Source organism: Punica granatum, chromosome 5, assembly GCF_007655135.1.
Source record: "Punica granatum isolate Tunisia-2019 chromosome 5, ASM765513v2, whole genome shotgun sequence".
NCBI lineage: Eukaryota > Viridiplantae > Streptophyta > Magnoliopsida > Myrtales > Lythraceae > Punica > Punica granatum.
Window position 1 is genome coordinate 30,789,038 of NC_045131.1, and position 25,362 is coordinate 30,814,399.

Below are 25,362 nucleotides of genomic sequence, written 5' to 3' on the forward strand. Positions count from 1 at the left end.
ATTTGCAATTTGAGGCTTATATGGGTAAAGAAGCTTATGGGATACTTATCCCAAAAAAAAAAGAGAGCAAATCTCCTAGGAAAGAAAATTGAACGGTTAGTCAAAACGTCATAGCAAGGAATGGCTATTAAAAACTAGACTCTTCACTTTTATAATATTGAAATTTGCATTGTTAATATCCACGTCAAATCAATTTGGCGAAAAAACTTAATCATGATAAAATTTGCATGAAACGTGATTTTATTTAATGATTAGAGTATGCTCGAGTCAATATTTTAACTAACTTGTTTTATTTTTAATTTAGTACAAGAGCAATTTAACCTAATTTTATAATGTGTTTATTGCACTGTATGGCCTACTGTTGACAGATATTTTTATATATATCCCAACGTCGTTTTTTTGCCTGAGGTATCCCAATGTTACTATTTTTGTTTCACCAACTATCTCATGGGCTGGATGGTGACATCAAATTAACAACGTTAGAATATCTCAGACAAAAAATCGACGTTGGAATAGATTTAAGAATATCTATCAACGTAGGCTATATGGTTCAATATACCCTTTTATAATTGGCTCAAAGATATAGAATGAGTAACTTACAAAAATATGAATCTTAATTTAAAACTACAAAATCGATATTTAGGAATATCAAAAGGAGAAAATAGTATATTTTTAGTTTTATGTTATATTAGCAGGAGTATATATTAAATCTTAATTTTAAGCCTATATAAGGTGTATAAAAATATTTATTTAAGTACTACATTCATTTTTCATTAAAATTTATAACTGTATGATTCAATTTTATCTCTCGATTTTATTTTATGGGCTCTTTACTATTATTATTATTTTGATTTTGACATTTTACCTGCTTGCATCAAACTGTAAACAATTCAAGAAAAAAAATTCTGAAGAAAATAATTAAAGAAAAAAGACTGATAATACTGAATAAAATAAAATAAAGTAAAAAGAAATGAGGTGAGGGTTTAGAGAGAAGTGCTCGAATCTTCCTCCTCTTCCTCCTCCTTCCTCTGTGTTGTTGAAGAAGAAAACAATCATCTCGTCTAGGTACGTTTGTTTATCGGGTTAAATGCATAAAAAAGATTTGTCTTTTTTTTTTCTGGGTCAATTCCGTTTCTGGGTACATTGCTTTGTTTGAATGTTTTGGGGGGAGAGTTGCAGGAAGCTCGTCAATGTCGGACAAAGGAGGGAAGGGGTCTTCTCTGCCCCCTAAGGGCATCAAGTCCTCCCTAAAATCCACTACTTCAAATGGAGGTATCGTCCCTCTCTCATTTTCTTTTCTGGGTCTTGCATTATCGGATGATCGGCTCAAAGATTTCGAGGTTTTGGAGGTTTATGTCGCTTGCGTTGGGACAGCTCAAGGGTTCCACTTCTATTGTCTTCTTGTTTGAAGAGAGAAGTTCAACAAATTTGGTCTCTCCTGCACATATTTTTCTTGGGTTTCTGGTGGACATTGGATGAGTTATGTGTGTCAGTGTAGTGCCTGAATGCCACTCTCGGCAGTGTTGTTTGGCCTCGAGTTGCTGGTTCCAAGGACTGATGTCACTAGAGCTGCTTTATTCGTTCAGGAGTTCTTTCATTTGCTTCGTTGAATTCCAAAGTTCATGTTCGGGATAAATTGGCTATCCTCTTTGATTTTTTATATTTTATTTTATCATCTGTTGTAAGTTTGAAACTAAGTTTTCTCGGGATTTCGTTTGTGGTTGGTGGAAATACTTGAGATTCTTGTGTTATATGCCTTTAAGGTTTTCTGATTTATGCCTTGCCCTGCGCTAAAGATTGAGTTCACTACGTTCTAGATCCGCATGGTTGGGTCAATGGTTCCATTTTATTGTCTTGCTTGAAAAGAGAAGTTCAACAAATTTAGGCTCTCCTGCAGATTTCGGGGTTTTTCTGTCTTGCACTATTGGACGTTGGATGAGTTATATGTGTCAGTGTAGTGCTTGAATGCCACTTTCAGCAATGTCGTTTAGCCTTGAATTACTGGTTCCGAGGACTAATTTAACCACAGCTGGTATTTTCATTCATTAGTTCTTTGATTCGCTTCATTGCATTCCAAAGTTCCATGTTTGGGATAAGTCAGCCTTCCTCTTTGATCGTTTATTTATTTATTTATTTATTTATTTTCATCATCTTTTGTAAGTATATTTTCTTGGGACTTCGATTGAGGTTGGTGGAAATGCTCAAGATTCTTGTGTTATATGTCTTTACAGTTTGCTGGTTTATGCCTCACCCTGCACTAAATATTGAGTTCATTACGTACATGAACCGCCTTGTATTTATTTTTATTTTTTTTTATTTTCATATAGGGTCCTTTAAAGGGAAGGAAGATGGTTCCACAAAATCAAAGAAAGGGAGGAAGGTTCAGTTTGATTCCGACAAAGTTTCACCAAAGTCCAGTGGGAAAACTGAATCCCTATTCTCTAAAGGTGCATTTCCTTTGAATGCTATCTATCATTTTCTGTATACTGTATAGTACTAATTCAAACCACATTAGCTCTTTACTAACTCATTTTTTCATCATATTTTATCTGCTACTTCTCCATTGGTTCCTCTTATGCATAATCTGTGACTTCTCTAGGTAATACGGGGAAAGGAGGTAAAGGGGACAACACCGCGAGTACTGTAAAGAAAAGCCCTTCAAAGCCGCCTCCACCACTTGAGCTAAAAGTTGAGCAAGGTATTTCCTTTTCGTCATCATGCAATACATTTTCCCTCATATTAGTTTTTTCCTTTTACTTATCAAAAAAGTTGACCTTATGGTAGTAGGATCGAGATGGTGAAATTAAGGTCATGTTCTTGTTTTTCGGACATTTGTTCTTTTACATTTTGCTTCCAAGTATGAGAGAACTGATTTGCGATCATGGTGCTATCTTATTTGCATTCTGGCATGAAACTTTTCAGAACTCCCAAAAAATGCTAAATGCATAATGGATGCTGAGGCTCTTCAGATCTTACAAGGAATCCAAGATCAAATGGTTATACTGTCGGAGGACCCCTCGATCAAAATCCCCGCGTAATGAACTTCTTCCTGAATCAAATTCTCTACCTTTGATCTCATACAGATGGAGAAATTTACCTTTTCGAGGTTTCTGAGATAGAATTCTTCTTCCTTCTTTCTTCTCCCTGATAGATCCTTCGACCGGGGATTGCAATATGCCAAAACCACGGGTAATCGCTACACTGATTACCAATCCGTGAGAAGAATTCTCGAGTATCCTTTTCCACCTAACACTTGCTTTTATATTATGATTGTTTTGTACTGATGGAATCATACTGCAATAATGGGCATTTTGCTGTTTACCTTAACTTGGTTTTAGGACACTTAAGGAGCACGGGGTCACTGAAGGCGAGGTATCATTGTTGGCCTCTCCGATTCAATATCTTAATAATGAATGTGCACTGTGCTGTACTAATCATTCGTTGTAACCTCAGATATGTGTGATTGCGAACGTCGGTCCTGAGACTGCTGATGAAGTATTTGCTCTTGTCCCGTCGCTGAAGGTATCTGTCCGAACCTTCATCGAGGCTTCCCAGTTTTCTACTGATTGAGCTGAGTCCAACGTGGGATTTTACAGTTGGTAATTTTGTCAATTTCAGGGTAAGAAAGAGAAACTTATGGAGCCCCTCAAAGGAGTACTGGACGAGTTAGCTAAGCTGAAACAGTTGGCATAAGCGTATCATTTGTACAGAGCGATTCCAGTATGATTATGGTTAATCCCGGTACCCTCACATCATAGGATGATGTTTTTGCGCAATATTTTGGGTAGTTGTTGATAACTGATGGTAACTGCTGGTTGGGCTTCTCCTTGTGTTGCAGTGGAAGTTTTTGGACCCAAAATGCTTTGTAAACGGAATGATACATCATCTAATCCATTTCTTGTGAAAATTTTATTCCAATGATGTGAAAAGTTGAATTTCGGAAGTGATATTCCTCTTGCTTTGCAATGCTCTCTGTATGCAGGAAAGAAATCTGCTTCTCTTTCGTGCATTCAAAACCCTCAAACTTTGTGATCAGCTCGATTGTAGCAGTAGTACCTACCTTCACGTTGAAGATGTGGGTTGGGTCCATTTCTAGTTCGGATATTCGATATGAAGCGTAAGGAAACGATAGTATCTTACGGAATTTGTTGTATCGGGAGCTGAATCAAAGAGAATCTTGCAATTCAAGTCAACTAAACAGACTCTTGTAATTCAAGTTAATATATCTATAGGGGGGACTGCAAATAGCATGAATGGTCAATCATAAATGTACAGAATTTATCTAAATTTGAATTTGATACCATAAACATAATTCGAACTTAATTCGAAATCTATACTAAATTACAAAAGAACTAGTTGGCAAGTCAAAATCATATCAAATTATACAAAGGAGATCCATAGTCTTTTTAATGTCTAATAAAGGGGCACATGTAATATTACAACAAGAATCATATTTAGAATCTTTTGGTCATCATGCAAAAATGTACGTTAATGGCCAGTACACTGCATCATCTTTACAAGCAAAAGCACAATATTTCATTATGAAAAAAACACAATATTTACTATGCTTTGATTGGAGTAAAAGATATATTTTACATATACCTTCGGAAAAAATATATATATATATATATATATATATTTATATCCACACAAAATCAAAATATAAACTCAAAAATTTGGGAGAAATTCATTGCAGTTTTAGGCGGTTTTAGCTATATACCACACATACACACACATATATAGATGCACTTGCAGATATAAACTGCAGAGCGAGAAGAGTTCCCTCATTTATCAGAAGAAGAACAGAGTAGAACTGAAGTTGGAAGAATCCATGGAACCCGTCCGGCAAGGGACGAGATGAACAAAGATCAAACGCACGCTCCCCTCGATGTTCGGTTACAGTCAGTTGTCAAAGAACTCTTATTCTTCTGACGGAGTCAGATGTTGGAGGATGATTACGAGGTACGTACAATCACGAACGAGAGAACAGTTAATAGTCTGTCCGGAAGTAGAATCTGCAAACGTGTCTTTCTTTCATATGAGACTTGATGATGGAAAATCTTTTTGAACTTTACTGGTGCTGCAGCTTCCGTTCGGTTTGAAGGTTTTCAGTGACGAGCGAGAAGGAACTTTGGAGATCGACGAACTCAAATCCAGGGTTGCAAAGCTGCTTCTTTAGGATGCGGTATCGTCATGTAGTCATAAAAAGTTCTGTCTTTTGCTTCGTCTATACCTAAGTACTAATCAGTTTTCCTTAGTTGGCGTGCGCAGACGATCAGGGGGCAAGCGAAGGCCATCAAAAAACTGAGAGAGAAAGATGCTGCGATGGAGAAGAAACTCGCCGAGCTTGCAAGGACAGTAGTCCAACTGAAGAAGCCTGAGAAAATATTTTATGAATATTTCCATTCTTCTACTGTTCTATTTGGTGAAGAATTTAATCTGATGGATCTAATTCTGTTATTTTCTGTGTCAATCTTGCAGAGGAAACCACTCTCCTCCACGAATGCGGTTCACAGATGATCGACCAATTCTTCATTGTTTTGGTTTTCCTAATGGGCCTTCTGACCGGTATGCTACTGTGTGAATGACAAAGATCATCGATGAAGATCCCAAGGCCTGGAAAGACCTTATACACTTTCAAAGTTAGTTCGCAGCTATCATATTTAGGATAATCCTTATGCAAATTACTCCTTTCGAATTGGGAATTATTTTGTCCAATGTAAAAAAGAATCATTAATAGTCCATTTGATTTTACAATTCTTTTTTTAACTCTACTTCACTTTAACTCTATTTATTTTCAATTCAACAACACATTATTTTTCTTTCTTTTTTTTTCAATTTTTTTAACTATTCAATTCAATTTTTAATATTAAATTCTCTCAACTATTTATTATTTTTTTCATAATTCAACAACACAATCATTACTTTCTCTCAATTATTCATTACTTTTTCACACTTTTTCTCATAATTCAATAACACAATCATTATAAACCAATTAAAACCAAAACTCGACTCTATTCAACTCTAAAACCAAATACTAATCATCCATTCAAGCGCAAACGAAAATTCCCATGTAATGAAGGGGTTTGGAGGAACAATACTATCCTTCATTTCCCGTCAAATGGCCAATCCAAAAAAGCCCTAGTAACATAAAATTGAGGACAACACATAATGGACATCTGTTTATGTTTATATTAGTATTTACGTATAGTAAAATTAACTTGAAATTGGAACTAATGCTTCATAATTAATGTAACTAGGTATAAACGGGAGAGTTAACCCACGCATTACATGGATGTGTTAGAATATTAATGAAATTTGATATTTTTTTTATAAATTGTGTAATCTTTTGATAGAATAAGCCACTTGAATCTCTACCATTCTCTTCTAGCCTCGTCCAATACCTTCTAGGCCTATGGCACGACCCTCATATTCCTCATGCTCTTTCAGTATCGATGTCTTCCAATCATTCTTTGCAGCCCCAGTAATCCTTTATTAATTATGAACTATACCTAAGCTAAGAGATATGCAATATTTATAGAACATTTAGTACATTGAATTTGAAAGGTATATCATATACCAAGAAATTCTTTGCAATGCAAAGAAAATATTTTTTTTAAAAAAATTTCTTTAATTGTATATCACTCCATACAAATAGTATAGACGAATATTCAAGATTCATTAAATATGATACTAATAAAATATAATAAATGTTTACTTAACCAAAATTAAATGGTCAATTTTACGTGGAGTTATGGATAAATACACGAATCTTCTCTTCATGAATTAACTTATCTTAGTGATTTTGGATTTTCAACTTCTGCGCGGACTGGATGGCTTAATGGTCTCTTCAGTTTCCAGTGGGCTCCTAGTTTTTCGGTTCGCCTTTGGCTGGCATTAGGATGCTTCTCTTGGGTGGTTGTATTAGAGCCTCCATACCTTGTTTCGTGTTGTTTTTTTTTTTTTTTGTTCTTGATGTATTTTACCTAAAAAAGTTATCCGAGTACCTCAAAGGTCGATAACCTACAAGCTGAGGGCCTTAAAAAATGGAGTCGTGGCACTTCTTCATAAGCATGTCCTGACTTATATATATATATATGTATATACATATATATATATATATTAATTATTAAGAGTTGTTATTCCATATTAGAAAAATAAAAAGAAAATCTCTGGTTATAAGAGCAATGAATTCCACCACCTATCAACTCAATCTTTTGATTGGATATTGAAGCCCAACCACTTGTGAGCTTAATGAAATGTTTACATGGTACTTGAGTGAGTTATGCGTTTGTGTGAACATATAAGAGCATGAAAATAAAAACCTAATCACACTCAATTGTTGAGGACAAAGGAATAGGTTCCACCATCTATTAGTTCGTAATTTTGGATTGAATATGAGGCTAACCACTCGTAATCCTAGTGAAAATTAATAGTGTTAAATAATTTTTGAATAATTACAGCGGATTATCATAATATTGTAATTGCTATATACTTAATTAACAAAAATTAGCAAATTAAACATTTATGTAACCTTCTAAAAAGTAATTTATTTTTATTTAATTTCTAGATTTTTCATAAAAATAATTGTATAATACAATACAATTTATTGATTTTTATTTATAAGCTTTTCTTAAAATTTTTGGGAACTTTGTGGTCCCAGGCGACCTCATCGGAGCTAATGGTCGACGGGCGATGAGCCACCGCAACCCCTCTCTTTTGAAGTTGTCCTCCGATCACAGCTCCTCTCTCTCTCTCTCTCTCTCTCTCTCTCTAGTTCTTTTCTCCCATCCTTTCCGAAAAAATGATATTGTTTTAATTATTACAAAAAGAATGAGGGTACCCGGGCAAATAAGCTACATTCACAACTTAGCTAATAAGCAAAACCTCGAAAATAAGTAGATTTTTATTTACTAAATCATTAAGGTTGTAGTTGTCTCAACTTAATCAAAATAAATGCTTAAAAGTTAGTTACAAGTTAGTTATAAGAGAAAATGAATGGGAGAAAGAGGGAAAGATGAGAAATGGAGTACTACACTACTTAATCATTAAGTGAAAAACTACTTAATGAGTTAAGAAAAATTATTTGGCTCGGTCTTTCTGGGCGTGACAACTGACATCTACTGATTAAGTCGTGTAGTAAAGATGGCGTCTTTGCTTGGTAGTTTCCATGGAAGTTGCTCTGCAGCTCGACTTCTGAAAAGACTTGAATTTTTTTATGACTATTGGATTTGGATTATACAGTTGACAAGCTTCGTTTTTAGGTGACCTGTTGCTTTCACGTGGCAATTTCGATGTACGTCCTCAGCCCTCTGAAAGCTCCCCGATTTGATGGCAAATTGTATGGTTTCTGTCACAGAATCGAGATGAACACCGGACAACCATCGGATTTAGGGGAAGCAGTCGTACCTGTGGCCCAACCGACGGTTGCTCAAGGGGCTTCAAGCTTCCGTGACGGAAGCGTATGAAAACCGGGTTGGGTCTTTCTCTATCCTAGTTGACTTTTTAATAATTGACAATTGCCACGGTCAATGTCTCCAGCTATATATCGGCTATGGTACATGGTGGCCCTTGAGTACTCAGTTCTTAAAAGAGGCTTCCTGTGACGTTTCTGTCAAGTAATTAAGCTCAACGAGTATGGGTATTAAACTGACACGAAACCAAGGTCGCTACTCCTACGACCCCTACAGCTGCGAAGCTCGGTCGATCCAAGGCTCATCTACTTATTACTATGATGCTCGACCAATCCAAAGCTCATCTTCATCTGCTTACTACGATGCTCGGTCGATCCAAAGCCCAATATCCACTCACGCCTCCTCCATGAGACACGACACGGACTGGGAGAGGAGAAGCAGGATTCAGTCAAGGTACTCGAGAATTGGAGATGACTACTACTCTTTAGAACAGGTATTTTATTTCGGCTAAGTTTATGGCCCTTAATACACATCGTCACTTCACTTTCTCACGAGCTTAGGCTGTTTCTGTGATATATATCAGGTCACGGATGCACTAGCACAAGCAGGTCTCGAATCTTCAAATCTCATTGTGGGCATCGATTTTACTAAGAGCAACGAATGGATGGGGTGGCGATCTTTCCAACACAAGAGCCTCCATCATCTCGGGAACACCCAAAACCCGTACGAGCAGGCCATATCAATCATCGGGAGGACACTCTCATCCTTCGATGAAGACAACCTGATTCCTTGTTTCGGATTTGGTGATGGTCAGTTTTTGTCTGCAGCAGCACTTCTTTTGTTGACTTTAAAACCTCTCTTAACGTATGAGACCGGTTGGTGCAATCCTATTGCAGCTACTACACATGATCAGGATGTTTTCAGCTTTTATCCCGACAACAGGTCCTGTAATGGGTTTGAGGACGTACTTGCTCGATACCGGGAATTGGTTCCTCAAGTGAATCTGGCAGGTTCTGTTAAATGATCCCTCTAGCTTTGTTGATCAAGTTGTCATATATTCCAAATTGGGGTCTCCAAATTTATAAGTTTGTGCTGACATTTTTATTGCAGGACCAACGTCTTTTGCTCCGATTATCGAAACTGCAGTCGATATTGTGGACAAAAGCAGGGGCCAGTATCACGTCCTCATGATCATTGCTGATGGACAGGTCAGTGCATTCCGAGTATAACAGTAGCTGAAACTTGAATTTGTATCCCTAAGAACGGCCATGAATATTCACATGTTGGTCTGGACATGTCAATGTCAGGTCACAAGAAGTGCGGATATGGTTTCTGGGCAGTCAAGCCCTCAGGAGCAGAGTACGATCAACGCAATCGTCAAAGCAAGGTTCTAATCTTAACATCAGTAAACTGCTCTGAATCTAAATTAGCCTTTTCCTGCACAAGAGAGTCGAAGACTTACATGAAATTTATCATATTCAGCGAGTATCCATTATCCATAGTGCTGGTGGGAGTCGGAGACGGGCCCTGGGACATGATGAGAAAGTTTGATGACAATATTCCAGCTCGAGCTTTCGACAATTTTCAGGTTAGCATACAAACTTTAAGAAAAAAAATAACTTAAAAATCGGAAACATCAAATCTGTAAAGAGTAGATGTGCCTGCAGTTTGTGAATTTTACGGAGATTATGCTGAAGAACACTCCCAGCTCCAAGAAGGAGACAGATTTTGCATTGGCAGCACTGATGGAAATACCAACACAATATAAAGCAACACTTGATCTCCAACTTCTCGGGTAACCCATCTCAGCATTTCCCTGCCCCAACTAGCTCAAAATTGACAGACATCGTACATTGAACCACTTTTTGCTCTGATCATGACTTGCAGTCGCCAAAGAGGAACTCTGGGAAGATTTCCTCTGCCTCCACCTCAGAGGACAAACCCAATTGCTCCCTCCATAACAAGCATGTATCTAAGCACTAATGAAACAGGATCAGCATTTTCTAACAATCCGAGAGTTAATTCCTTCACACCAAGCCCGTATTCGAGCGGTAATGAGACAGGCTCAGCATTTTCATACATTCCAAGCGCTGTTACTGAGGACTCATCATATAACAAGGTATTTATCGTCAGTTGCTACAATTTCTGCTTAACAATTCGGCTTCTGTAAGTTCAAAGGTTTCTCATAGTTGTAGTTTGCTGTCATAGAATTGTCCAGTATGTTTTTGGAGTAAGAAAGACCTCGCCTTTGGATGCGGGCATCAGGTAAACTTTTACATTCATTGAACCAATACATGGTCTTTGCTCATTTGGGTTGAAGATTATCATTTACAGTGGTTTCGATCTTTACTGCAGACATGCTACGACTGTGGGAGAGACTTGACCTTATGTCCAATTTGCCGAACCTCTGTAACTACTCGGATAAAGCTTTATGACTGAAACATGAGACGAGAGTTACTTCTAGTCTCAGCTCGATCCACTGACCTCAGAATTTGGATTCAATGAATCTGATGTGTGTGTCTATATATATATATATGTATATGTATATTTCACCCTTTCATCTACAAACTTCCGGTTAGAATACTACTGCAGATCCCGAATGGCCGAATTTGAGATAGCAGCAAATAACCGGACATAACAAACAAGTACTTCTACAATGCTTGAAAGTTTCATCTGTGCTGTATGCAGCAGATCCTATGGAATCAGCAGTAGAAATATTTCAAAAAGCATGATTTTTTTTTTCCGGTTACAAGGGAGACCCATGAACCTATTATATTGAAATAGAAATCCTAAATATCTAATAAAGGAGGCAAGGATAGTCCCACTGGGTATCGAACATGAGACCTCTTGATCACCAGACGAGAGGTGTATCACTGTACTATTCCCTCTCTTGATCAAAAAGCTTGATATTATGTCTAACTCTAGCTAAAATGATACAATCACTCCCTACAATAATTATGTCTAACTCTAGCTGTAATATTCTTTCATCTTTGACTATAAGAGAGCAGCATGAAAGGCCCGTTCAATAAACTCCAAGAAACCGCAACCCCCACAAGATCAAAACTAAATAAATCAATCTGTTACTACAAGCTCTAAATTTTGCAAAACTCATATCGGTCACCCCAACGAGAAACCTACACTCCCCGACAGAAGGATTGAGGAAAGTGACCAGCCGAATCCCGTCAAAATCACAGCTCTGAGAGTTCTGCATCCGAAGCTGATAGATACTGTTGAACGCGTATGATATATTCCCCTTTGCTCCGATCCCATTGCACCAACCACCATAGTTAAGAGTCGTGCAGTCAGCTTCACTACAAGCAAGTCTAAAGTGGTTCGCCACGTTTGATAGGTCCTTAGTTGGGTCTGCAACGCACCACCTAGACGGCAAGTACTGGACATTCCTCGCGTTCTTTAACAGCTTACTTCCCCACCCGAGGTTTAGGGCATATTTCGCCTGACCATCGAAGGAGAAAATCCCCCAGTGCCTCTCAAAATTACCGGGAAGGACACTCTTTGCCCCTTCATCCAGGAGACTAAACAGATAGACATCCATAGGAGGGACTCCTGGTCTCAGAGGAGTTCCTCGGTTACTGAGGACGTGGTTGATAAGGCCTTGGTTGAATGCCCGAGCTGCTGACAGATTTGCATTGAAAGCCCCATCAGTGGGCCACCCCACCTCACCTATCACGATTGGCATCTGACTATACCCAATCTTGGTGAGAGCCGCGACAAGCGTATCAAAGTTCCCATCAAACGCATTCGTGTAAACATTATTCCCGTCCGTGACAGGGTGAGTTGTGCCCTCGAAGGAAGCATAATCTTGAGGAAAATCGGAGCTCCCATAGAGGCTGAGGAATGGGTATATATTCACAACAAACGGGGAGCCGTTTGTGTTGAGGAATGAGACGAGCTGGGTCATGATATCAGTGAGCTCAGGGCGGAAGGCTCCTTGGGAGGGAAGGTTCGCCTCATAAGCATCGGCATTGCACGGGACCACCAGCTTAACAGAACCAGCGAGGTTAGCCTTGGCCAAGGACTGCTGGAGGTTGAGAAGGGTAGGGACCACATAGTTCACATATTGGCCCTCATAGCTCGTGAGAAATGGCTCATTTCCTACTGCCACATACCTGTCGAAAACATTAGAAGATTAAAAATTTCGTAACAATTCCGTATCTTCTAACTTTGTTGGAGAAGCTGGAAATGCAGCAATCGCAGAATGAACAACAATTCATTTTCAAGTAACCAAGGCACTGGTTATCAAGATCCTGGGCTAATGGAGGCCAGTGTTCCATTGGCGTTTGCAAAGCAACAAAAGCTCCAACAAGGTGCTGAAAGGCCTTCAAATGTGTATCAAGCATGTTCTGTGCTCCAGACAAACTACTAAAGCATCCTCAATGATGATTGATCAAAGCCGGTGAGCTGGAGACTTCAGAACTCTTCCCGATCAAGCGAGTTTCTCAATTCTTATCCTTCACTAAGTACAAAACTATACTGGGGAAGGGAAAATCTATATCCACATTCAAAACCCTCAAACTTTGCCATTAGCTCGATTGTAGCAGTAGTACCTACCTTCACGTTGAAGCTATGGGTTGGGTCCATTTCTAGTTCGGATATTCGATATGAAGGCTAAAGGAAACGATAGTATCTTATGGAATCTGTTATATCGGGAGCTGAATCAAAGAGAATCTTGCAATTCAAGTCACCTGACCAGACTCTTGTAATTCAAGTTAATATACCTATGAATGAGGGGGGACTGCAAATAGCATGAATGGTCAATCATAAATGTACAGAATTTTCCATTGTATCGATCCGTTCCGATTTTTTCCATGGGTCTGTCAACTTGATTCATCCTTAAAAGATAAGATTAAAGATTCACCTAAATTTATAAAACGATGGTGTAACGTAATAGCATAAGCATTTACCTAGTAAATAAATATTTTCAAGTTCGATACTTGTTGTAGGACTAACCGTGTCGTTTATATTTTATTTTATTGTACTATACCCATAAACCACGGGGAAACATAAAGATTTATCTAAATTTGAATTTGATACCATAAACATAATTCGAAATCTATACTAAATTACAAACCAACTAGCTGGTAAGTCAGAATCAAATCAAAATCATATCAAATTATATAGAGGAGACCATAGTCTTATACAATGAAAGAGAAATTATAATATCTTAATGTCTAATAAAGGGACACATATAGTTTCACAACAAAAATCAAACATGAAATCTCTCAGTCATCAGGCAAGAATGTATGTTAGTCGCCAATACACTACATCCTTTTTACAAGCGAAAACACAATATTTCATTTTTATTTTAAAAAAACACAATATTTACTTATGCTTTGATTAGAGTAAAAGATATATTTTACATATACCTTCGAAAAAAGATATTATATATATATATATATATCCGCACAAAATCAAAATAGAAACTCAAAAATTTGGGAGAAATCCATTGCAGTTTTAGGCGGTTTTAGCTATATACCACACACACACACACACACACACATATATATTATGTATATCTATATAGATGCAGATATAAACTGCAGAGCGAGAAGAGTTCCCTCATTTATCAGAAGAAGAACAGAGTGGAACTGAAGTTGGAAGAATCCATGGAACCTGTCGGGCAAGGGACGAGATGGACAAAGATCAAACGCACGCTCCCCTCGATGTTCGGTTGCAGTCAGTTGTCAAAGAACTCTTATTCTTCTGATGCTGCCAGAAGGACTCAGATGTTGGAGGATGATTATGAGGCCCGTTCAATCACGAACGAGAGAACAATTAATAGTTTGTCCGGAAGTAGAATCTTCAAACGTGTCTTTCTTTCATATGAGACTTGATGATGGAAAATCTTTTTGAACTTTACCGGTGCTGCAGCTCCCGTTCGGTTTGAAGGTTTTCAGTGACGAGCGAGAAGGAACTTTGGAGAACGACGAACTCAAATCCAGGGTTGCAAAGCTGCTTCTTTAGGATGCAGTATCGTCATGTATTCATAAAAAAGTTCTGTCTTTTGCTTCGTCTCTCGAATATACATAAGTACTAATCGGTTTTCCTTAGTTGGTGTGCGCAGACGATCAGGGAGAAAGCGAAGGCCATCGAAAAACTGAGAGAGAAGGATGCTGCGATGGAGAAGAAACTCGCCGAACTTGCAAGGACAGTAGTCCAACTGAAGAAGCCTGGGAAAATAATTTATGAATATTTCCATTCTTCTACTGTTCTATTGGTGAAGAATTTAATCTGATGGATCTAATTCTGTTATTTTCTGTGTCAATCTTGCAGAGGAAACCACTCTCCTCCACGAATGCGGTTCACGGACTATTCGATAACTGGATCGACCAATTCTTCATTGTTGTGGTTTTCCTAATGGGCCTTCTGACCGGTATGCTACTGTGTGAATGACAAAGATCATCGATGAAGATCCCAAGGCCTGGAAAGAGCTTATACACTTTCAAAGTTAGTTCGCAGCTATCATATATAGGATAATCCTTATGATTTCGCTCCCCGCCAAATCTTCGACTGATTTTTTCAAACACTTCAATATATTCTGAAATCAGGTTTTCGTTTTATTTTTTGATCAAGTTTGTTTTGATTTATTGTAACTAGTTCCTCTCTTTTTTCTAAGCTTAGCCTATGATGATTTAATCAAACACTTCAGTATATTCTGAAATCAGGTTTTCGTTGTATTTTTTATTTTTTTCACCGCTTAGCCTAGGATCAATAGCATGGGTCGGCCCTGAGAAAACCTATGATGGTTTAGGATGGGCCAAATAAGAGCTTTGGGTCCATTTGAGGTCTGGCCCACCCACGCCATGCAGTGCCCAAATGGGCCTATTTTTTATGCAAATTACTCCTTTCGAATTGGGAATTATTTTGTCCAATGTAAAAAACAATCATTAATAGTCCATTTGGTTTTACAATTCTTTTTTAACTCTACTCCACTTAACTTCATTTATTTTTAATTCAAAAATACAATTATTAATTTTCCATTTTTCTTCAATTTTTTTAACCATTCAATTTAATTTTTAATACTAAATTCTTTCAACTATTTATTATTTTTTTCACAATTCAACAACACAATCATTACTTCCTCTCAACTGTTCATTACTTTTTCACATTTTTTCTCATAATTCAATAACACAATCATTACAAACCAATTAAAACAAAAATTCAACTATGTTCAACTCTAAAACCAAATACTAATAATCCATTCAAGCACAAATGAAAATTCCCATATAGTGAAGGGGTTTGGAGGAACAATACTATCCTTCATTTTCTGTCAAATGGCCCATCCAAAAAAGCCCTAGTAACATAAAATTGAGGACAACACGTAATGGACATCTGTTTATGCTTATATTAGTATTTACGTATAGTAAAATTAGCTTGAAATTGGAACTAATGCTTCATAATTAATGTAACTAGGTATAAATGTAAGAGTTAACCCACGCATTACATGGATGTGTTAGAATATTAATGAAATTTGATATTTTTTTTATAAATTGTGTAATCTTTTGATAGAATAAGCCACTTGAATCTCAACATTCTCTTTTAGCCTCGTCCAATACCTTCTAGGCCTATGACAGGACCCTCATGTTCCTCATGCTCTTTGAGTATCGATGTCTTCAAATCATTCTTTGCAGCCCCAAACCTGGCTTCGTAATCCTTTATTAATCATGAACTATACCTAAGCTAAGAGATATGCAATATTTATAGAAAATTTAGTATATTGAATTTGAAAGGTATATCGTCTATCAACAAATTCTTTACAATGCAGAGAAAATATTTTTAAAAAAATTATTTAATTGTATATCACTCCATACAAATAATATAGACGAATATTCAAGGTTCGTTAAATATGATATTACTAAAATATAATAAATATTTACTTAACCAAAATTAAATGGTCAATTTTACGTGGAGTTATGGACAAATACACAAATCTTCTCTTCATGAATTAACTTATCCTAATGATTTTGGATTTTCAACTTAAGCGCGGACTAGATGGCTCGATGGTCTCTTCAGTTTCCAGTGGGCTCCTAGTTTTTCAGTTCGCCTTTGGCTGGCATTAGGATGCTTCTCTTGAGTGGTTGTATTGGAGCCTCCATACCTTGTTTTGTGTTGTTGCTTTTTTTTATTCCTTGATGTATTTTACCTAAAAAAGTTATCCGAGTTCCTCAAAGGTCGATAACCTACAAGCTGAGGGCCTTAAGAAATGAAGTCATGGCACTTCTTCATAAGCATGTCCTAACTTATATATATATATTATTAAGAATTGTTATTCCATATTAGAAAAATAAAAAGAAAATCTCTGGTTATAAGAGCAATGAATTCCACCACCTATCAACTCAATCTTTTGATTGGATATTTAAGCCCAACCACTTGTGAGCTTAATGAAATGTTTCCACCATCTATTAGTTCATAATTTTGGATTGAATATGAGGCTAACCACTCGTAATCCTAGTGAAAATTAATAGTGTTAAATAATTTTTTTAATAATTACAGCGGATTATCATAATATTGTAATTGCTATATACATAATTAACAAAAATTAGAAAATTAAACATTTATGTAACCTTCTAAAAAGTAATTTATTTTTATTGAATTTCTAGATTTTTCATAAAAATGATTGTATAATACAATACAATTTATTGATTTTTATTTATAAGCTTTTCTTAAATTTTTTTGGAACTTTGTGGTCCCAAGCGACCTTGTCGAAGCTAATGGTCGACGGGCGATGAACCACCACAACCCCTCTCTTTTGAAGCTGTCCTCCAATCACAGGTCCTCCCTATCTCTCTCGTTCTTCTCTCCCATCCCTTCTGAGAAAATGGTATTGTTTTAATTATTACAAAAAGAATGTGGGTACCTAGGCAAATAGGCTACATTCACAACTTAGCTAATAAGCAAAACCTCGAAAATAAGTAGATTTTTATTGACTGAATCATTAAGGGTGTAGTTGTCTCAACTTAATCAAACTAAATGCTTAAAAGTTAGTTACAAGTTAATTACAAGGGAAAATGAATAGGAGAAAGAGGGAAAGATGAGAAATGGAGTTCTATACTACTTAATCATTAAGTGAAAAACTACTTAATGAGTTAAGTAAAAATATTGACTTAATGAAATAAGTCATTTTTCACTTAGTAGTACCATTTCTCCTTCACCAAACATATCATGATCCTTATCATTTATCCACTCTTCCTATACATTTCTTTCCTTAACTAATTAAGTTATTAATTTTTAAGTACTTAATTTATCAAACGCCACCTAAGTATTCTTTGACTTAATTTAATAAGTTAAATCAATTTTGTTTTTGTGCTTACAAATAAGCTCAATTCAATTAAGTCTAAAAGATTAATTTGGGCACTTATTTTATGCAATCAAAAACTACTTTAGACTTACCATAAAAGTTTATGGCCTAGTGATTCCAAGCTTACTCTTATGTAGTTTAGTAACTCCAAGGTCCTGGTTCAAATCTCCTCTATGCATTTGTGTCCAAACATTTGATCTAATGAGTTTATGATTTTAATCTATTTAGTCTATTTCCATACTCAATGCTTTCAATTGTCTGATCACCAATTGTATTGATTTTAATGGTCTAGATGAATTTGGGAGGGTTATTCTAGATATAGATTAGGCGTAGACTAGCCTAAGATCGACTTTGATAGATCATTTCGAGGGTAAATTCAAGTCTACGATTGATTTGTGGGTAAGATAGAAATATACCTATTCACCTTAGGTAGCCGAAGGGTTGGTACTTAATGAGCTCGCGTTAATTCGGCAACCATAGAAATATAGGGGATCGGTTAATGTAATTCTTTTCTTGAGTGATTCGGAAGAACCTTAAGGATAGTTAAGAACCTAAGTTAGTAGATAGAATTGACCGTTGATTGTTCTTGATTTGTTTTTTTTTTTTAATCAATCGATCTTTGATTTGCTTGACTTCGATTAAGTTGTCAATTTTGATCACTAGTAGAGCTTTAGATCAAGTTCTCGTGCGAACGATACTCTATTAATCATTATATTATTTGTCAAAGCCCGTGCACTTGCGGGATTATGAAACCGTCAAACAACGCATTTGTGCAAAACTTATTAGAGAGACCATAGAAAGGACGCGTCAAGTTTGGAAAATATGAATGGAACTTTCGTGAAAGAAAACATAACATACATTACATGCATACCACAAAGAGTAGAGACCTCATATCAGTAGACATGTGACAGAATGTCATCGGCTTATCAAGACATGTACTCTCAGCAATAGAAAAGGACTTGATTTTGTCGGCCTTCACGCCATATAGATCAGTTTGGTTAGTGTTGTGCAGACGAATAGCAACTTCATCGGCAACACCTAACGGTTGAAATAGATGAATACCCGGTTAAAAGCGACTGACTTCTCAATAAGCTACCATTCTTTGGCCCGACCCGCTTTGATGCCTGCCTTCTTTTATACTATTATGGAGAGGATTTCTTCCTATTTCTTGTCATTGCATTTTATGCATGTATCTCTATGTACCATACATAGGATAGCCGTAGTATAGAAGTAGATAGTATTTTCATTTCCTATCCATCAGAATAATTGTATACATACCAGACAATCGAATGAGAAATTAAGCTCTTCTCCCAAATTGTGGTCTCCTACCAATTTTCTCCTCTCGATTTCTAATATGGTATCAAAGCGTCGATCATAAAGGCAATCAATTTTTTTGTTTCCTTTGCCTACCAAATTGGTCGAGCTTCATCCTGTCAACAATTCTATGCTGAGCGTCATCTACCACTGCATTAATTTCCTGTGTTGTTAAAATGTCAAAGAACACTGAAGCTAGCAATTCGGCTAGAAACTTACCTCCCATCTATGTCTTTTCTCCTTCGGACGGTCCAGGCACGCAACTTATCTCCTACAAATTAAATGGCAGGAACTATAACACATGGTCTCAAGCTATGCAAACAACTTTTCAAGCCAAGAACAAGCTCAGATTTATCGAAGGCAAGGTAGCACAGCCAGGAGAGGGAGAACCATACCATGAGCAATGGATTACCTGCAATTCGATGTTGTTTTCCTGGATATTCAATCACCTAGATGAAGAGTTACAAAATTCAGTTGCAGGGGTGAAGAATGCATAAACACTCTGGGATGATCTTAAGGAGCAATTCTCTCAGGGTAATGAATCCAAAATTTATCAACTTAAGGCCAATATTTGCTTGCTCAGACAGGATAAAAGGTCGATATCATAATATTACTAGAAGCTAAAGAGTTTTTGGGATGAAATGGACCTGTATCTTGACCTACCTACCTGTACTTGTGACGCTGGGCTTCAACTCTCAGCTCACAAAGAAAAAGAAAAGGTATATCAGTTTTTAATTAGGCTCAATCCCGAGTTTTCAACCATTCGATCACAGATTTTAAGCATGGACCCGAACGTCAACAGAGCACATGCCATGGCCGCTCATGATGAAGCCCAGCGGCCTATTGCTCAAGGCAGGGATTCGAACAATGAAGCGATTGGTTTTGCAGCCAAAATAGTCAATGAAGCAGAGGGTCCTAACCCTAATTTTGGCTCGAGCATAGGTGACTTCCGGTCTCGCGGTCGTCCCTTTTGCAACTACTACCGGCGAAACGGGCATCACGAGGCCACTTGCTACCAGCTCCATGGATATCCGAGCTCATAGCAGTCAAACCAAAGGAACATGAAGAACAATCCCTCGGCGCAGTCTTGGTCAGGAGGAAAGGGATTGCAGTCATCTTCCTCTTCTCGGTCCTTCTGCAGCAGCGTGGGGGAGGATTCGAGTATCTCCAGTCTGGGGGCCCGTATTCGACCGAGCCGTCACAAAATAGGCCGACCCATAATCGTGGGCAATGGAAGCCCAACCAGTCTTCGCAGCAATTTTTCAATTAGAGCCCAGGAACTTTCACTGCAGCCCAAGCCCAAGCTGAGCAACCTGCATACTTAAATAAGCTGGCCCATTTGTCCGAAGTTCAATTACATCAGCTGGTCCAAATGGTCTCACGCGACAATGGTGAGATTAATCGATTAAGTGGTGAGAATTTCGTGCCCATTACTTCATAACTTGATTGGATCATTGATTCAGGGGTTTCACGACACATGACTGGTAGCCTGATTAATCTTCTTGATGATGTTCCTATTAGTAATGGTCCAAGTATTCATGTTCCAAATGGGACAACAATAGCTACGTTTATGGGCAAGGTTGTCTTTGGAGACCATTTGGTTCTTCAAAATGTCCTTTATGTGCCGGATTTCAATTGCAACTTATTGTCCGTGGCTCAATTAGTTGGGGACCTTAATATTAGTATACACTATATTTATGATCTTTGTTTGATTCGGGACTACATCTTGGGAAGTACGATTGGAGTGGGTGAACTTCACAGGGGGTCTGGCTTCTACAGCGCGTTTCTTCATCAATTCAGAGATTACGGGCAATGAGAGCAGATAGTGAAGATATTTGGCACAAGTGGTTGGGATATCCTTCGCATCGTATTCAGTTCAAGGATAATTCTGTTTTTATGCATCATTTGGATAATAATGTGCTCTGTGACATATGTTGCTGAGCAAAACAGACTCGTTCCATTTCCCAATAAGTTCGAATAAAGCCTCTTTCCCATTCCAATTAATTCATTGTGATATATGGGGACCTTATAGAGTCTCATCTATTTCCGGTGCACGGTATTTCCTGTCGATTGTGAATGATTATAGCTGCGCTGTATGGGTTTATCTTCTACAGGAAAAATCTGAGGCACAAGGTTTCCTGATTAATTTTTACGGGAGAATTGTGGTCTCCTACAGGTTTTGTCCTCTCGATTTCTGATATATACCTTACAAACGATCCCTTGTTTTAGGTGTGTGTGATGATGGTCAGTATATATCTGCAGCAGTACTTCTTTTCCCGACTTTAAAACCTCCACTGACATATGAGACCGGTTGGGGGAAATTGCAATCCTGTTACAGCTACTACACATGATCAGGATGTTTTCGGTTTTTATCCTAACAGCAGTTCATGTAATGGGTTTGAGTATGTACTCCCTCGATATGGGATATCGGTTCCTCGAGTGAATCTGGCAGGTTTTGTTAAATGATCCCTCTAGCTTGTACTGATCAGAAACAGAAGCAGAAGCACAAGTAGAATTGGTTTTGTTATAAGAGTTGATCTTGTTGGCCATCGCACCATACAGATCAGTCTGTGACAGCAACTTCGTCGTAAATACCCAACGGTTGGAATTGATGAATAAGGGTTATAAGGCGATTGACTTCTCAATAAGCTACCATTATTCGAACGACCCGCTTCACTGCCGCTTTCATGCCTGTATTTATTTATCCTTTAAATGATCCCCGCTTAGGCACTAGTGCAGCTCTTCATAGTGGATGGCAACCTTCTTCAAATATGATTATATTTGTCTAATTCTAACGAAATAAAATATGCCTGCTTGACAAGTTGACAGCGAAGACCAAGATTTGGTCCTTGCGGCCGGGGATAATGGCCAGTTCATCGGGACAAATCCGTCTTAATGCCTCAAAGAGTGACGAAATGCTTCATACGTCATCCTGTCTGAGATCAACAAAACAGACTGCACATCCGTCCCTGAAAAAAATAACCATCAATAAAAATTGTGCCGCGCCACCTTAAGACTGGTCCAGATGATTTCTTTTCCTGTTAAAAGGAAGACATTACCGCTTTGGCCTATTACGGGAAAAATGAGAGGGGAATAAGAAGGTGTGAGAAGTCCATTGATCGAATCTTAATGGTTTCGCTTCGTACTTTTGGCTAGTATACATATTGTATAAAAATCTTGGGTCTTTTTCGTTAGTATCGTTCTTGTATTCATCGGTAACTTCTCATCCGATCGAATGTTCGGTTCTGTCCACTACATACCGGTGCTTGGTCTTTCTGGGCGTTGACAACTGACTTCTACTGATTATGTGGCGTAATAAATATGGCGTCTTTGCTTTAGCAGTTTCCATGGAAGTTGCTCTGCAGCTCGACTTCTGAAAAGGATTCATTCGGATTATACAGTTGACAAGCTTTGTTTTTAGGTGAGCTGTTGCATTCACCTGCAATTTCGATGTAAGTACTCAGCCCTCTGAAAGCTCCCCGATTTAATGGAAAATTCTACGGTTTCTGTAACAGAATCGAGATGAACACCGGACAACCATCGGATTTAGGGGAAGCAGTCGTACCTGTGGCCCAAACGATGGTTGCTCAAGGGGCTTCAAGCTTCCGTGACAGAAGCGTATGAAAGCTGGGGTTGGGTCTTTCTCTATCCTAGTTGACCCTTTAATAATTGACAATCGCCATGGTCAATGTCTCCTGCTATATATCGGCCCCGGTACATTGTGGCCCTTCAGTTCTCAGTTTTTAAAAGAGGCTTCCTGTGACATTTCCGTCGAGGAATTAAGCTTAACTAGTATGGGTATTAAACTGACACGAAACCGAGGTCGCTACTCCTATGACCCCTACTGCTACGAAGCTCAGTCGATCCAAAGCTCATCTGCTTATTCCTATGATGCTCGACCAATCCAAAGCTCATCTTCATCTGCTTACTATGATGCTCGGTCGATCCAAAGCCCAATATCTACTCACGCCTCCTCCAAGAAACACAACACAGACTGGGAGAGGGGAAGCAGGATTCAGTCGAGATACTTGAGAATTGGAGATGACTACTACTCTTTAGAACAGGTATTAATTTCGGCTAAGTTTACGGCGCTTAATACACATCGTCATTTCACTTTCTCACGAGCTTAAGCTGTTTCTGTGATATACATCAGGTCACGGATGCACTAGGACAAGCAGGTCTCGAATCTTCAAATCTCATTGTGGGCATCGATTTTACTAAGAGCAACGAATGGATGGGGTCGCGATCTTTCCGACACAAGAGCCTCCATCATCTCGGGAACACCCAAAACCCGTACGAGCAGGCCATATCAATCATCGGGAGAACACTCTCATCCTTCGATGAAGACAACCTGATTCCTTGTTTAGGATTTGGTGATGGTCAGTTTTTGTCTGCAGCAGCACTTCTTTTGTTGACTTTAAAACATCTCTTAACGTATGAGACCGGTTGGTGCAATCCTATTGCAGCTACTACACATGATCAGGATGTTTTCAGCTTTTATCCCGACAACAGGTCCTGTAATGGGTTTGAGGACGTACTTGCTCGATACCGGGAATTGGTTCCTCAAGTGAATCTGGCAGGTTCTGTTAAATGATCCCTCTAGCTTGTGTTGATCAAGTTGTCATATATTCCGAATTGAAGTCTCCAAATTTATAAGTTTGTGCTGACATTTTTATTGCAGGACCAACATCTTTTGCTCCGATTATCGAAACTGCAATCGATATTGTGGACAAAAGCAGGGGCCAGTATCACGTCCTCATGATCATTGCCGATGGACAGGTCAGTGCATTCCGAGTATAATAGTAGCTGAAACTTGAATTTGTATCCCTAAGAACGGCCATGAATATTCACATGTTGGTCTGGACATGTCGATGTCAGGTCACAAGAAGTGCGGATATGGTTTCTGGGCAGTCAAGCCCTCAGGAGCAGAGTACGATCAACGCAATTGTCAAAGCAAGGTTCTCAATCTTACATCAGTAAACTGCTCTGAATCTTAATTAGCCTTTTCCTGCACAAGAGAGTCAAAGACTTATATGAAATTTATCATATTCAGCGAGTATCCGTTATCCATAGTACTGGTGGGAGTCGGAGATGGGCCCTGGGACATGATGAGAAAGTTTGATGACAACATTCCAGCTCGAGCTTTCGACAATTTTCAGGTTAGCATACAAACTTTAAGAAAAATAACTTAAAAATCGGAAACATCAAATCTGTAAAGAGTAGATGTGCGTGCAGTTCGTGAATTTTACGGAGATTATGCTGAAAAACACTCCCAGCTCCAAGAAGGAGACAGATTTTGCATTGGCAGCACTGATGGAAGTACCAACACAATATAAAGCAATACTTGATCTCCAACTTCTCGGGTAACCCATCTCAGCATTTCCCTGCCCCAACTAGCTCGAAATTGACGGACATTGTACATTGAACCGCTTTTTGCTCTGATCATTAATTGCAGTCGCCAAAGAGGAACTCTGGGAAGATTTCCTCTGCCTCCACCTCAGAGGACAAACCCAATTGCTCCCTCCATAACAAGCATGTATGTAAGCACTAATGAAACAGGATCAGCATTTTCTAACAATCCGACAGTTAATTCCTTCGCACCAAGCCCGTATTCGAGCGGTAACGAGACAGGTTCAGCATTTTCATACATTCCAAGCGCTGTTACTGAGGACTCATCATATAACATGGTATTTATCGTCAGTTGCTACAATTTCTGCTTATCAATTCGGCTTCTGTAAGTTCAAAGGTTTCTCATAGTTGTCGTTTGCTGTCATAGAATTGTCCAATATGTTTTTGGAGTAAGAAAGACCTCGCCTTTGGATGCGGGCATCAGGTAAACTTTTACATTCATTGAACCAATACATGGTCTTTGCTCATTTGGGTTGAAGATTATCATTTACAGCGGTTTCGATCTTTTCTGCAGACATGCTACGACTGTGGGAGAGACTTGACCTTATGTCCAATTTGCCGAACCTGTGTAACTACTCGGATAAAGCTTTATGACTGAAACATAAGACGTGTGGAAAATTTAATATTAAAAATTAATGAATAGTTCGGAAAATTTAATATTAAAAATTGAATTGAATATAATGGAGTTGTATGTAGATTTATGTATGGGGCCCATCTTTTTTACTTTAAATAGTTTATTTTTGTTGTGTAGTGGTAGAGTTAAAGTTAGAGTTAAAATCTTAAAATCAGATCCTGAAAACAAACGGAGCATTAAATACTGTGTTTGATTTTAAAGTTGAGTTGAGTTGAATTTTAATTTTAATTTGTTTGTAATGATTGTGATGTTGAATTATAAGAAAAAAATGTAAA

The 25,362-nt window shown here is 38.0% G+C and overlaps 4 protein-coding genes and 1 long non-coding RNA gene across 7 annotated transcripts; 4 read left to right on the forward strand and 1 right to left on the reverse strand.

Moving 5' to 3' along the window:
• The first annotated feature begins 923 nt into the window (after positions 1-923).
• On the forward strand, positions 924-3,918 carry LOC116206849 (DNA-directed RNA polymerases IV and V subunit 4-like). Its single transcript, XM_031539669.1, has 9 exons — positions 924-1,065; positions 1,180-1,272; positions 2,328-2,447; positions 2,600-2,698; positions 2,923-3,034; positions 3,152-3,232; positions 3,339-3,372; positions 3,454-3,522; positions 3,619-3,918. Exons 2-9 carry the CDS (start codon positions 1,191-1,193, stop codon positions 3,691-3,693), a joined length of 672 nt encoding a protein of 223 aa, XP_031395529.1. The 5' UTR covers positions 924-1,065; positions 1,180-1,190; the 3' UTR covers positions 3,694-3,918.
• An 850-nt stretch (positions 3,919-4,768) lies between these two features.
• On the forward strand, positions 4,769-5,722 carry LOC116209284. The gene is made up of 3 exons (XR_004157188.1): positions 4,769-4,962; positions 5,087-5,185; positions 5,272-5,722. It is a non-coding gene; the product is annotated as an uncharacterized LOC116209284 (long non-coding RNA).
• Positions 5,723-8,380: 2,658 nt separating this feature from the next.
• Positions 8,381-11,000, forward strand: LOC116206826 (E3 ubiquitin-protein ligase RGLG5-like). 2 transcript variants are annotated; one of them, XM_031539639.1, is made up of 10 exons: positions 8,381-8,907; positions 8,998-9,223; positions 9,311-9,424; positions 9,525-9,622; positions 9,722-9,801; positions 9,897-10,002; positions 10,082-10,209; positions 10,302-10,533; positions 10,633-10,679; positions 10,770-11,000. In XM_031539639.1, the coding sequence occupies exons 1-10, from the start codon at positions 8,638-8,640 to the stop codon at positions 10,795-10,797; spliced, it is 1,329 nt and encodes a 442-aa protein (XP_031395499.1). In that variant the 5' UTR covers positions 8,381-8,637; the 3' UTR covers positions 10,798-11,000. The 2 variants fall into 2 exon arrangements, with proteins under 2 accessions (XP_031395499.1, XP_031395498.1); XM_031539638.1 differs by having other exon boundaries at positions 8,383-8,907; positions 10,623-10,679.
• A 223-nt stretch (positions 11,001-11,223) lies between these two features.
• LOC116209158 (glucan endo-1,3-beta-glucosidase 5-like) lies at positions 11,224-13,013 on the reverse strand. Its single transcript, XM_031542714.1, has 3 exons — positions 12,984-13,013; positions 12,666-12,775; positions 11,224-12,541 (listed from the first exon to the last, which is right to left on the reverse strand). Exons 1-3 carry the CDS (start codon positions 13,011-13,013, stop codon positions 11,437-11,439), a joined length of 1,245 nt encoding a protein of 414 aa, XP_031398574.1. The 3' UTR covers positions 11,224-11,436.
• A 9,293-nt stretch (positions 13,014-22,306) lies between these two features.
• LOC116207165 (E3 ubiquitin-protein ligase RGLG5-like) lies at positions 22,307-25,292 on the forward strand. Of its 2 annotated transcripts, none has more exons than XM_031540039.1 (11): positions 22,307-22,465; positions 22,560-23,108; positions 23,198-23,423; positions 23,511-23,624; positions 23,726-23,823; positions 23,923-24,002; positions 24,098-24,203; positions 24,268-24,407; positions 24,500-24,731; positions 24,821-24,877; positions 24,968-25,292. In XM_031540039.1, exons 2-11 carry the CDS (start codon positions 22,665-22,667, stop codon positions 25,049-25,051), a joined length of 1,581 nt encoding a protein of 526 aa, XP_031395899.1. In that variant the 5' UTR covers positions 22,307-22,465; positions 22,560-22,664; the 3' UTR covers positions 25,052-25,292. The 2 variants fall into 2 exon arrangements, with proteins under 2 accessions (XP_031395899.1, XP_031395900.1); XM_031540040.1 differs by having other exon boundaries at positions 22,330-22,465; positions 24,280-24,407.
• The last annotated feature ends 70 nt before the right edge of the window (positions 25,293-25,362 follow it).

Coding starts and splice junctions, on each gene's coding strand:
- LOC116207165 (XM_031540039.1), top strand. CDS start 22,665: ATGAAAGCTGGGGTTGGGTCTTTCTCTATCCTAGTTGACCCTTTAATA. Junction 23,824..23,922: donor TGATCATTGCCGATGGACAG/GTCAGTGCATTC, acceptor TGTCGATGTCAG/GTCACAAGAAGTGCGGATAT. Junction 24,408..24,499: donor CTTGATCTCCAACTTCTCGG/GTAACCCATCTC, acceptor CATTAATTGCAG/TCGCCAAAGAGGAACTCTGG.
- LOC116206849 (XM_031539669.1), top strand. CDS start 1,191: ATGTCGGACAAAGGAGGGAAGGGGTCTTCTCTGCCCCCTAAGGGCATC. Junction 2,448..2,599: donor TGAATCCCTATTCTCTAAAG/GTGCATTTCCTT, acceptor TGACTTCTCTAG/GTAATACGGGGAAAGGAGGT. Junction 3,373..3,453: donor ACGGGGTCACTGAAGGCGAG/GTATCATTGTTG, acceptor TTGTAACCTCAG/ATATGTGTGATTGCGAACGT.
- LOC116209158 (XM_031542714.1), bottom strand. CDS start 13,013: ATGGACCCAACCCATAGCTTCAACGTGAAG. Junction 12,776..12,983: donor CCCATAGCTTCAACGTGAAG/GTAGGTACTACT, acceptor TCTGGAGCACAG/AACATGCTTGATACACATTT. Junction 12,542..12,665: donor GCCCAGGATCTTGATAACCA/GTGCCTTGGTTA, acceptor TGTTTTCGACAG/GTATGTGGCAGTAGGAAATG.
- LOC116206826 (XM_031539638.1), top strand. CDS start 8,638: ATGGGTATTAAACTGACACGAAACCAAGGTCGCTACTCCTACGACCCC. Junction 10,003..10,081: donor GAGCTTTCGACAATTTTCAG/GTTAGCATACAA, acceptor ATGTGCCTGCAG/TTTGTGAATTTTACGGAGAT. Junction 10,534..10,622: donor AGGACTCATCATATAACAAG/GTATTTATCGTC, acceptor TTGCTGTCATAG/AATTGTCCAGTATGTTTTTG.